This window comes from Haemorhous mexicanus, chromosome 9, assembly GCF_027477595.1.
Source record: "Haemorhous mexicanus isolate bHaeMex1 chromosome 9, bHaeMex1.pri, whole genome shotgun sequence".
In the NCBI taxonomy this organism is placed as follows: domain Eukaryota; kingdom Metazoa; phylum Chordata; class Aves; order Passeriformes; family Fringillidae; genus Haemorhous; species Haemorhous mexicanus.
The window spans coordinates 394542-407971 of record NC_082349.1 but is presented as its reverse complement, the minus strand read 5'-3'; the positions used below and the strand labels follow the sequence as shown (position 1 = coordinate 407971).

General features: G+C 37.3%; 1 protein-coding gene across 2 annotated transcripts in view; it reads right to left on the bottom strand.

Moving 5' to 3' along the window:
- Nucleotides 1-13430, bottom strand: part of SLC44A5 (solute carrier family 44 member 5) — a 62981-nt gene that overhangs the window by 13737 nt on the left and 35814 nt on the right. For both annotated transcript variants that reach the window (XM_059853520.1, XM_059853521.1), the window contains exons 5-12: nucleotides 12989-13073; nucleotides 10480-10608; nucleotides 9658-9718; nucleotides 7926-8049; nucleotides 6962-7045; nucleotides 4284-4396; nucleotides 3726-3857; nucleotides 873-972 (exon numbers count right to left, since the gene is read on the bottom strand). In XM_059853520.1, the coding sequence (XP_059709503.1) occupies nucleotides 873-972; nucleotides 3726-3857; nucleotides 4284-4396; nucleotides 6962-7045; nucleotides 7926-8049; nucleotides 9658-9718; nucleotides 10480-10608; nucleotides 12989-13073 (828 nt within the window). The remainder of the gene's footprint in view (nucleotides 1-872; nucleotides 973-3725; nucleotides 3858-4283; nucleotides 4397-6961; nucleotides 7046-7925; nucleotides 8050-9657; nucleotides 9719-10479; nucleotides 10609-12988; nucleotides 13074-13430) is intronic.

Below are 13430 nucleotides of genomic sequence, written 5' to 3'. Positions count from 1 at the left end.
AAGTCAGTCAGTTTTAAGTCCATTTATCCTTTGTAATACTCCCAATTAAAAAAATCCAAACTCCAAACCAAAGCAAAAACAAACAAAAAAACCAAACCAAACAAAGGAAAAAAAAAATCCAAGAAAAAACCCAAACAAAACCAAAAAAACCCCACTAAGTGTTCTGTGTAAAACTGTGTAAAATATGAACCACTGTGAACAAAGCCTATGCTGATTTCAGAAAACACACAAGAGGTCCCTTAGGCTCTGAACTCTCAAATCCTGGTTTGCCTTCTTCTTTACTCAGAGCTAAAAAGACATATCTTAGACTTCATCCTCTTACAATGTCTGGTCACAGAAGTCTCTCTTTCTCTCTGCAGATTTACTTCTGTCCACACAGAAGTTTGACTGGACCCAGTACAATCTCCTAGTCTTTCCTAAATTGAAGCCACAGCCAAAAGAACACCAATCCTCTACCACTAGTATAAGACTCGAGGGACAACCCAATGACAGAGAAAAGCTGGCACTTACAGGTCCCAGGTTCCTATAAACAGTATACCACACTTAGATTTTCTGCTGAGACACCTTCTTTGCACTAAGGGTATGTGGTAACATTTACAGTGTGTATATTCTTAAGGCAAGAAGCGGAAAGATAAGAAATACCTTACTTTAAAAGAGAAAGCTCTATTAAGCACAACCTCATTAAAAGGTAACTGATATTCCTTGAAAGCCTCCTGTGAAATCCTTGTTGAACCTGTTTCATTCAATAAATACAGTGTTGTATTTTAAACCCCAATTTTCTGTCCTTGGTAGTGCAACACGGAGTTTAAGAAGAGTGTATTCTAGAGATCATTTAATAAAATTCAACATATACTAAAAGCAGACAAACATACCTACTACCTTCCTTCAACAGTGCAATAGCAATCCGAATCCGATTTCTTAGGAAGATCAGCATCAGTATGATTATGACCTCAACACCACAAAGTATTATCACTGTAAAGAAGCAAATAAGGAGATTTATCAAGAACCAAACCAATATGCTGCTCCTGTAATTTTTTCCTTGTAATTTGAACTATTGTTCATGAACTCTGTAAAATTCTCTGCCTGAGCAGTTCTTTCTCCAAGTGCACCTACCAAACTTCAATTCCATTTCATAGGTTTTTAAGTCCCATTTTAAAAAAAATCTATATGCAGCAAGTTAGTCAGAATGTATATGACCCTGATATTTGTATTTTTAAGAGAAAAATGGAACAGATAATTCTCAGAAAAAGATAAAATTTAACTTCAATGTGACTGCAGTATCAAGCCTTAGATATAGTTCATCCTTTACAAATTGTACTTTCCATAAACAAGAAATTTGCTCATAATACAAGCATTTGTTCATGCTATACTGTTGCTCATTTGTAGTATTTAGATAATAAAAAAAAGGAGATGAAGAGTCAAATTTTTTATGGAGAGCGCATTTTTCTGAGCTACAGTGTTCTAAAATGCAGATGTACTAAAATCAAAAGGTTTGTCTGAGTATTAACCTGGCACGAGCTCCTTTCAGCTCATTTGAGTTAAAAAAAAAAAGGGACTAAGATAGGACCATCCTGGTCAAATTACTTTCACCTTCCAGTTGTGTTGCTGGAATCATGCTCTGATATAAGAGAGCTGAGAGCTCTTAGTTATAAGCAGTATTTGAATCATAACTCTGATTTCAGTAGAGTCTGCTTCTGTCTGCTTTCTATTCGTGTTGGTTCAAAACCTACTTCTGCAGTAGAAAGTAAGAAAATTCTGGGAAGTTCACCTACAGAAGACCGAGTCTTTAATGCCTGAAGCACACATCCTCTGACTCTGAGACATATCCATTTATTTTTGGTGCTTCAGATCATTAGACAACATTTAAACCAGCCCAGTAGGGGCAGCTTATTTTACGCAGCAGGACCTGTGTCCTCCAGCTGAAACCAAGTTCTGTGGAGGGAGAAGAAGACAGAAGGGACAGTACCCTCCTTAAGTATCCAAAAACTTATATGAAGGTTTGCAAAGGAAGATGAGATTTGGCTTTAGGTCCCACATCTTATACATAGTCTCAGAATATCAAACCTAATAGTCACAGATGATGTTGAATTGCAATCCCAAGTATTACCCCTGGCAACAGAACTGCGGGTGGCAAGTGACTGCTGTGGTGCTAAGAGCCAAAGACCTTGTTCAGAACAAAATTTTTGCTAAATACATTTCAGTGCCATTTCCCCGTGAAGGAATATATAAACAGGATTCTTTAAAGCTGTTCTCGTTCCAATTTGGCTCTGTTAGATTAATGTACTTGCCCAAAACATTGTGAAAAAGGCAAGCAATGTCAGTACATGATGAGTTCTAGACTAGGACTCTGCCTACGTTTTCTTCAAGGATATGTAACTATTTACTTTGCTGGGTGATTTTGGAAAAGCAATTTAATTCCTGAGTACCGCAATTTACTCCTGTGAAACTGATGCTAAACTCTAGGTAAACTACACACTGGCTGCTAAGAATCAGGCAGGGGAAGAGCCTGAAGAGTTACAGGAAAAAAAAAGAAGCATAATAAAGTCCTAATGTTCTCTAGGGAGAGCACACTAAAAAGCTTTGCCTCAATAATATATACAGAAGATGCCTCACAAGCTCAATGATCCAATACAGAAGTAAATGAAGACATAAAGAAGAGACAGGAGATTTAAGCAGTAAGCTACTGTTCTATTAATTTAGCTACCAATAGGGAGAGGCAGTGTTTTTGGTTATGATCCGTTCATCATCAGTTTAAAGTCTGTGTGTCTTCTAACAGAGCAGTAATAGGAGTGCAAGTAATATTCAAGTTATTTCTTCCCTCTTCTGCTCCTCCTTTCTTTGGGGGGGAACGTGTATGCTGCAGGTTGTCTTGCTCCAGTAGGATTTTGTTTAAAATGGTTCACTCCACAGTCTTAGATCAGATGCCAAGAAAATACAGTGACCTAAGTATAAACTGACAGGAGACTTCATTGTGGTCTTCAACATCCTCACAAGGGCAAGTAGAAGGGCAGGTACCGACCTCTTCATTCTTATGACCAGTGACAGGACTCGAGGGAACAGCTGGAGCTGGGTCGGAGGATTTAGGTGGGTGATCAGGAAAAGGTTCTTCCCAAAGAGTCAGGCACTGAACAGACTCTCCAGGGAATGGTCATGGCCTCAAGGCTGCCAGAGCTCAAGGAACATTTGGACACTACTCTCAGGCACAGGGTGGGATTGTTGGAGTGTCCTGTGCAGGGCCAGGAGCTGGACTTGATCATCCTAGTAGGTCCCTTCCAACTTGTCATATTTTACAACTCTAAGACACAAAAGAAGTGTAGTTATTAATCTGACTTATTAATCTCATTTCTGGGGCTCTCAAAGAGGAAGAAAAAATAATCTGAGAGAGAAAAGTACGCTTCCTTGCGCAACTTCATCATGATGAACCTAATTATTGCCTTCTGCTTTCCCCATGGTGAAGACTGAACACACAGGAAGTAGAATGCTCATAACAAAAGACTTTTTCATTCTTATCACTAGTGTGATTGTATTATCTCTCCTTAAAAATATACAAGTCTCCTTTAAAAACGCATATTTTTACACAATACAGAGAAAGGGAATTCTGCTTTCTCCTCTGAGCAACAGAGGAGTGTAGAGGGGGAGATTTAACAAGGCAGAAAGTGTATTAAGACACTGACTGATTTTCCGGAATATCCACTAACAGATACCAAATGTAAAAGGGCACTTACTAAATGCTAACCATGTTTGCCTCAGTTGCAGGTACACTTTGAAGTCTGTCTGGAATCCAATATCATAAACAGTGAGGTCAGATCCAGGTATTCCTTTAAGATGATCATACTCCCAGTAACAATGCCAGATACCTTTTAAAACACAATTAATAAAATAGGAATGTGTATGAAGAGTGCAAAGACAAATTAAAAAAAAAAAATCTTACATGCCGAATGTTTTGCTTTTGTATAAGCCTGTCAGGTAAGCAAAACTCAAAAATGCATCACTGTGAGATTAGCCAATTATGGTATCATATATATGGGAAAGAAATATCAGTACAAGTGATTACAGACTAAGCATACTGTGCATAGGTAATGCAGGTTACTACATCTGAGGCTAAGTATCAGCACAGCTGGATTCTTACTGCATTTTGCTGACATTAATGTCCTTCTCACTTAATTGCATCTAAAACTAGGTATTAATTCACCCAATTGTACCATTTAATTGAAATAACTACTGATTTTCCAGAGTTAAGCAGTAAGAAAAAATAGTCTCAGAGGCTAGAAAATTACACCTACCATAACCTATAATTCCAATCACACCAAAGATGAAAATCCAGAAGAGAACCCCAGCTGTGAACCTCAATAACACAAGGAACAGCAGACTCAGCAGCATTGCAATGAACAGTCCACTAGAAAGTAAAGAAACAGAAAAACAGGGAAAATCAGTGTAAGAATCTATTCACTTTCTTGCATTCCTGTTACTTTGAGTGAGGGTCACCTCATCTCACATAATAGCATGATTTGTAAAAAAGTATTTCAAAATCTTTGTTATGAAATAGATTCTCATGGCTGTTATCTGCCACTACAAACAAACAGCTTATATATGATGATCTCACAGGGCAGAGCTTGAAATGCTTATGTGTACTAGGTTCTCAGGCTGGTTGGATGGGATTAATAAAATGCCTTTTTTGTCACTTACACCAGCTGAAAAACTCACTGCCTTTTTCAGGCCACAGTTTAATCTACAGTACAGAAAGTTAAATTGGAGGAATACCTATGTGTGTGGGGAAGTTGCTGGTTTATGTCCTCCACAGAAAATCCCTGCTTGCAAAAAAACAATGTTAGTAAATAACATTCTAGAAGCTTCCTAGGAAAAAAAAAAGAATTAAATTTAGGAGAAAAACCATCAGGAGGTTAGGAGGACATAATTTATACTCATCACTGCTTCTGCTAATCAGAAGAGGAAATTATCAGGGCACTATGATGCATAGAAAGAAACTGTTAAGAGCCTTTCTACGGAGTCCCTAGGAAAGACATCTACAGTGCCTTTTCTTCATCAAGATAATAATATAATGTAATGTAATGTAATATTTGTTTTCATTTCACTAATAGAAAGCAAGTCAGAAAGGAAAAAATTATTGCAAAAGGCTTTTTTACTCTGCATGGCTTTCTAAACAATTATGAAGAAAGCAATATGAATATTAATCCCATCAAACAAATATCCAGCTCAGATGCTTCAAAGAACATTTCATGTCTCATTATTTTTAGTAGGTGTTACATGTGAATTTTGTATTAGTACAGACTCAAAAAAATTTAAACCCCCTTCTTGCCTGTGTTCAGTAACTTTTCTTCTGAATGTTCCCAGCTTATTTAGCCAATAACCAAAGCTAAAAAATGGGGCAGCCTGATCATAAAAGAATGTCATCAGCTTATTTAGTTAAACCTTTCTAAGTTTGTCTTAAGTCCCACCTCTTTAATTGCTTCCTAGCCTGATGTATTTTCCCTTTCTGAGTGATTTACTGAAATTCAGAATGCATTCCTCAAGAAAAGTTGTAGTTTTAGAGCTCCATCTTGAAAGCAGTAAATTACCTTTATCTAAAGTTATCTTTAGCTATACATGAGTTCTAGTAACACCAAAACTGAGTACATAGTAGCAACTGTCTTCAACAGACTAGTTCCCTTAAACTGAGGCTTGAAGCAGTAGCTCTTTTGAGGTAGGCTAAAAAGACTACAGCAATTCCATATTTAAATTTTAATCTAGCCTCCCCTCAGTGTCAAGCCTTCACTGTCAAAAACTTCACCCAAACTCTGGCACTTAAATACATTCGTCCAGAAATCACTTATCTATGCTATCATTTGGTGAAAAGTGTAAAGAAAATTCTATCCAACTACTTTGAAGTGGCAAACACTTCCTTACAAAAAAATACCATATTTGAAATGCGGAAACTTGCTTCAATATCTGGAATTTCTGTTCAAAACAATGGTCAGTGTTCCGTGCGTGCAGTGTGTTTAGTGGTATCTCTTTTGAAAGAACCTGTACCACAAGCCTGATCTCCCTAAGAGATAGAGACCCAAGCTTGCTGAATATCTGAGTTTCCTGCTACTGAATATTGTGAGCTGAGTATCAGACTATGAGAAAGCTGTCTTTCCACCAATGACTGAACACCTTTAAAAGCTGACAACTTGTGTTTCTGAACTGAATAAATCTCCACATTATTATCTAAAGTATGTATTAAATGCTGTGGATTTGCATTCAGGATTAACTAATGTATGCTTAACATGTGCATATTAAAGGTTCTCACCTGGCAACAAATTCTGTTCCTGTTTAAATAGATCAATACACTGGTCCATCAAAACCAATATTAATGGGCTAGGAGTTCACAAATACTTACATATTTGCTTCAGCTTAGTAGCTACTTCTCTTGTTTCGGTGATGCATTTTAATTAATTGGTGATTAATATTAATTGCAAGATAAAGTTAATACTGTTCAATAATTTTTGTTCTTGATGTTGCTTTGCCTGCCACATTGGATTTATGGATTCATACTGAACTTAGGGATTATAATGCGTTTAACTGAATATTGCTTGCACAAATTTAGAAACTGTTTTATATATGTACTAGTGATACTTGGCAACTGCAACTGGCTTGAAAGTTACTTAATTAGGATTTTTCAGTTTTGGAATTGCTACACATATGGGTGCTGCAACAGAACACTGCTCCTCCTGATTTTCTGACTGACAGGACATTAAAAAGCTATTCCAGATCAACCGACCTCTATGTATGTATGCTGTACTATCCTTACCTCATCCACAGAACCATAACAACCTTATTATCATCTGTGATGAAAGGAAATTACAGTTTCCTTGAGTTTTAAAGTAGAATATGTACCAAATACATACACAATCTATTTTTTCATTTCCTGCACATTCCAAAATTAGTTTGGAAACACTGAAAGTACCAAAAAAACCCTTACATTAAAATCCAATACCAAGAAATGGCATAGTCTTCAAAAATTTTCATTCCAACTGATCTTGCATCCAGGACATTATTGATGCCACTGAGAAAAGAAAAATCAAACAAAAGCTTGCTTCAGGTAGAAAAGGAGAATTTATTTAAACAACAAAGATGATCAATGAAAGAATTTGAAATAGCTTTGGTAGTGATAAGAGTATACTACAATTTTTCAGCTCCAGTTCTGTCACCAAGCCAACATCAATCACAGTTACAGCAAAGAAAAAATCTGCATAAGAATGTCTCTACAAGTCCTGAAAAAAATTAATTAAAAAGGCTTTATTGTCAGAATTGCTTATTATGTCACAAGGCAAGTGTATACTATCAATATCTGCAATGTACCAAGGGACAAACAGCAGTGACTCTAGAACTGCTAATAGCATAGAACCAGAAAACAGGTCAGTGAAGCAACTTCATGGAACTGTTTTTCCATCCTGCAGAATGCTTGCACATGTAATAGTTTTCTGAAGAATAGCCCAATACATTACTTTTTACCAGAAGCAGGAGCACTCGGATGAGGTGAGATGCCCAAAGTACTAGGCCAACCCATGGTAGTGGAAAGGTCATCACAGAACAGCATAGATAAGGCCATTCCTGGCTGGCCTGAGTCCTGCAGCACGAGGATTACATTTTGAACCTCATGTAACTTCCCTCGCAAAACTTATTTTTGCTAGGAAAATTATTTAAAAAAATGACTGAGAACATCAGACTTAAGCTTTTTGCACTTTTTCCTCTTTTCTGCACACCACAGTACTGGACTTCCGTAATGGAACTTTGGAAATGCTTAGGCAAAGAGAGACCATTTACTACCAAGTCTTGCTTGGGTACCCTCAGTCATTTGCTACAACAGATTCTGATTTTTTTAAATTACTAAATTATTGTGCAATCTCAGAATCCAACAAACACTGAAGAAGGGTAAAACCTACTTTGCAGCTTCCCTGAGATCAGTTACATTTCTTGTTTTCCCTCTTCCATCTTTGAATGTAGTCTGATTTGCCACGGTCAACACACCATTCTTCGTGGAGAAGTCTGGGAAGCATCTCTTCAGAACTATTCAAAATATCAAAACAAAGCCTGCATATTACATCTCATGTCAAGCTCTGCTTTTATCATGTGTGTTTTGCAACATATTTAAATAATTTCAGATTCACTGTCAATTGTTTTTCAACTGATTATCTAGCAATATGTTGACTTTGACAAATCTTGGAAGAGCCATTGCATTCAAGATTATAATTTTTATGCTCTGAGGCTTTTTGTCTACGCTTAGGCAGGGTGGGATCACAGATTTCAACTGGAGATTCTAGGTCCTACCAAATAACAACAGTACTATATGTAGGAGTTTAAGAATTTTTAATAAATGTGGAACTTACTCTCTGTCAGTATCTGGGCAGCTAATAAAAACTGCAGCTTCTCAAATACGCCATTTTACGGTAATAATCAGACCAGCCCCCAAGGACAGATTCAACTTGACTGATCATGAATCATATTAGCCCCAAACCAATATATAACAGCAAGTGTCATTTTCCTTATACGCCAGATGAGCTCCAGTACCAGCCACTATCACTAGATATTCTTGTAGATGAAGCAATGGAAAAAAGACAGAAACAACTGGTTAGAGAGAGGGAAGAGGAGATTATAAAAACGCAAGAAAAGGAGATGTTTGCATACTCATTTACTCTGCCCTGTTCTTTGCTGCAAAACATCCTTGGTTTCATTCCAAAGAGAAGAGCAGGTGAGTCCTCTTTCAGAGGTGTACTTCACATAACCATTCCGTGCGTTCCTTAACAGATTCCAACAAAGACTGATGCCAGGGCTCAATATTCAGTCTGATGTACTTCCCCCAGCAATTATTCTGACTAAATGATTAAGCAACATATCTTAACATATCTTTTCCTCCTGCTGTAATCTTTGCCCACTGATGTAGTCTAAAAGAATGTAAGAGCTTCTTTGCAAATTACTTTATGTCTTTTGGATCAGTACTTCAGTTTTCATACAAATTCAGACTATGTTTTAAAAAATTAATCCATATCTTCTCCTTTTAATGATGTGTTCCTGGTTTATATGATCCCTACTTTAAAGTATGGCAAAAATAAACAGCAATTTCTTCTTCTGTAAGATTCTGGGTCAATACTACTCTTGTGCAGCTGAGATGAGCTCTGAGATCAGTGGTTATCTACTCAGAAACACTGGCTGACCATAGTGACATTTTTTGCTCCTGAATTCCTCCATATGTCCTGCATAGCCAGCATTGCACTAAAAAGAGAGCTGCATTGTAACTGGGCTGAAGAATTGTCTGAACTTCAACACCTGGCCATACGATCCTTCCAACATCTGTAGCATTTTCTTTATGCCAAAGGCATCACATGCTGTTGTTTTGGAAGGCACAATTTCAGTCGAAGAGCTTTTGCTACCAGTGATGATTCAAGAGCAAGAAAGAGCTCAGCTTGACCTGATCACACACTGAATATTCCAAGATGACTGTTAGAAAAAATATTTTAAAATTGAATTGATTTATACTTTAAAACTGAATGAATGTGAATGTCAGGTAACAAACAGCTCCTAGTGATGTTGCCGCAAAACGCATTTCAGACCGGAGTTGTGCTTTAATATGAACACTCACAATCTGCTAAGATGTGTATAAGAAGTAGAATCACTCACAAGGCCTGCTTGGAATGATCATCGAAGGACAATCTTCATCACGTAGGACTTGAGCAACAGACTAAAAAGGGGAAAAATAGGAATGCTGAATAACAGTATAACAGTATGTTTGTTTTTCACCCAGTCTGAAGGAATGCCCCAAACTGGGCTTTGTAGCCTCCCCCCAAATTTCACTGGTGGAGCTGCAAGATACATTTATATCTTAAGTGAGGATCCAAACTGTCATTGTGATTTGGGAAAAGTCTATTCTTTTCTTTTCTAGTGACATAAAAGACCTTTGGATCAGCATCTAAGCCAGAACTGACTGGACAATTGTTTCTTGCCTACTCTTCATCTTTTCTCTTAAAGAAAAGTAAGAATTTAATCCAATTAATATAGCTGAATTGCAAGACGTTTTAAAGATGGGAAAAGTAACGCAGTACATTTAAGTGCAAAATCAGTTATATGAAGGATAGATTAATTTTCTTAGCTGACTTTACAAGTAGCTATAGATGACTTAGGAGCCATAAGAATTGGTTTGAGATACTCTACTGCTGTGGGGTACTTAAGAACTAAAGGATACTGCTTGCCGCAGCACTGCAACTGCATGAGTAGCTGCAGGTAGTCTTTTAAGCTAACAGCAATCATTTGAAGAGTGGAGGTTTAGTGTGCATTCAAGACCCTCAGCCTGGATTAAACAACTGTCAAATCACATAAAAGGGACATCTCCTTATATGTTGAAATCAGAATAATTCAAATCTTTGATGCAGCTCAGTAAAATAATGCATACTAAATACTGCTTGAAGAAAAAATGTACTTTATCATCTACAGATACATACACACCTTGCGAGGATTGTTAAAACCAGGTTTGCAGAACTGTCTGAAGTAATTCCACTGATCTGGTCTATATCTGTAGGAAGCCTGAACATCAATATAGGTTGCAAACCTGTCTGGGCACTTTGAGACACAAAGCTGCAAGAAAAGAAAAAAAGTAAGTAAAGACACACTCTGGGTAGAGAAGGGTAAGGAAAGTTGGTGTAATGAAACAGCAAGAAAAATGCCTTCACTAATGTTTACTGCAGGATTTAGAAAAGATATGTTCTCCTTTTGATTCCCTAAATGAAAACTTCTAGAATTCTTTGATAGAAAACACTTTCAAAGTGTGCTCTCCTCATACCTGGCATATCAAGCCCCTCTCTACATCCTCTTAGGTTCCACACATTCTGATAGGCAAGAAGAGCTTTCATTCTGTTGAAAAGAGTTTTATTTTTTTGGGCAGCAAGAAAAACCTCTCAGGTCCTCCTCTAGATTTATCATCAGCAGTATATATGAGCAAGGTGTGTGACAGCTACTTCCACAGGATACATGCAATTTCTTTCTACTACATGTATAAGGAGAACTTTATTTAAAGAAAGCCTCACTAAAATCCAAAGTCTCAGGTACCTACACAACCTCTTCAGTCAATTACATGTATACAAATATTGTCAAGTTAGGTGTAAATCACTCAAAAGTGACTTTTAACAGTAGACTAAGAATGGACTTACAAGGCCAGGGGAGGCCTGCCTATGTCAAGAATGATGCCCACATGACTCAAGGTATAGCCGTTATAAGCTGGATTTATGTCAGAAATCCGGTGAAGACTGGGGTTTATTAAATGCATCCATTGAGAAGTTGTGATTTAGATTTAGGATATTGAGAAGTGGCTGCCCCGATGAACAGACTCTGAAGGTTCTGCTGCTCCCTGGAATCACACTAAGAACAGACCTTCTGACTCCTCAGCGCTAAGAGTGTGAGGGTGGTTTGAATTCCATCTTTACAGCAAGTTTCAGCCTTTTCTAGAAGGCAGTTTGTTTCCAAAGCTGTGCTATCCAAACACCCTTTGCAAAGCTCTGTTGTCCAAGTACCAGAGAGACATCATGCATCAAAACTGTCTTTCATGTCAAGGGCATTCCGTCATAAGTAATTCACCAAAAAGAATTTTGGGAAGAGCTCTTGTACTAACCCTTAGAATATGGCAGATACTGCAAGAGGGTCTTTCTATATGAGTATTTCAGTCCTCTGGACTACCCACAGGCCAAGGAACAAAGGAAAAAGAGTTTTGTCCTTGCTGGGACAACAGGTGACTAACACACACTTTATTATAAACTGTTTGCTATCTATGAAACACGCAGTGAAATGTACTGTCTATGGATCCAATGGACTGTAATAACAGTTTCCAAATCCAGTCTTATTCAAGAACTGAAGCTCCTCTCATGTTAGTTCTTGGGGGTTCTTTCTCCTGATATTTATATGTATAGGTCAGGAATGAAGGACCCTGTTTGCAGTTCAAAAGAGGAATTATCAAAAAAAAATTCTTCAGCATTTTTTGAAAAGACCAGTCATTTAATCATCTCCAGTAACAAACAGCATTCAAAACCATCATTCTTAGTTTTGGAGTTGTTGTATATTTGAAAATGAACAAAATAACTACTCTGCTTCCAAAAACTCTCCTTCAACAAGTATTTCACCCTATTTGATTCACGGCCATTGCCAACTTGACCACAGAACCAGTCAAATCCCACATAATGACCTCATATTTCTGAACAGACTGAACTGTTCTAGTAAAAGAGTCTAAAGACTGCAGGGCAACAGTGTCAATGTCTGCGTGTGGACAGATGGGGATTCCTGAAGCAAATCTCCAGCTGATGGAGCAAATTTTCATTCTGACAGCAACTTGCCAGTGTTAAGAGGGTTCTTGCTCTTTCTCGTTGGAGATTTCCATGTTTTATGATCAGGAAAATTGTCTTGCAAGAAAGACCAGGAGGTTAATCTTAACCCACACAAATGCAGTGACTGGGTTTATTTCGCAACTTCATGAGGAGCCACAGCACAACAAACAGAGTACAGATTGTGACATAAGGCAAGGATAAACTTTCAAAATCTTCACTTTTAAAAGAGCCATAGGCTCTAATCACATCCAGATAATCCTGTCACTGGCAATATGCACAGTTTCTTGAACATGTTCAGCTTTGAAAACCTTAGGTATAAATCAGTATTTTCTGCATGCAATGAATACTACTGGATAGCTGCCTGTGATGAATTCATAAATAAAAAAATTGTTGTGTTCAAGTCAGCGGACTTTTTTTTGTCTACTCTTATCCAAAATATACTATCTCGTGCATTTCCATTTCAATTTTCTGACTGTCACACACTACAGAAAGTGTGCTTGCTACAAGTACTTATAAAACAGCCATGTTGTATTTTAAAGGAAATTAACAACAACAATTTTTAAATCCAAACAAATACATGTCTCATTTTTAAGCACCATGATTAAGGTGCAAGGAAAATATTTTATCTCTACATTTTCACTCACCTGTGTTGTAGGGCACTGTAGGTTTATTAACACTACGGGGCTGGCACATTTCAGAATGTTGAAGTAAAACAAAATGGTCTTGTTCCTATGGAAATGGATATAAGATAATAATCATCATAAATACAGGTGCTTATACATCCTACCATTCCAAAATTTATAGTATATATATTGATATTTAAGTTCTATTACTGTGAACATCCCTATTGCAAATACAAGACAAAAAAATATCCCAAGCAGACCCTGAATGTCTCACATCAAGACATCTATGAAGCCAGAAGTATTTGCTCTAAAGAATGGTAATTTTGACACATTTTTATCCACAGCATGATTTTAAGCTGAAACAATCCATGTAGCTGTAGTCCTGCCTTGAGAGGGTGAGGTTTGTAGAATAACCCTGCCAAAACATCACAGTCTCTACGCCACCAACATCCTGTGTATGCAG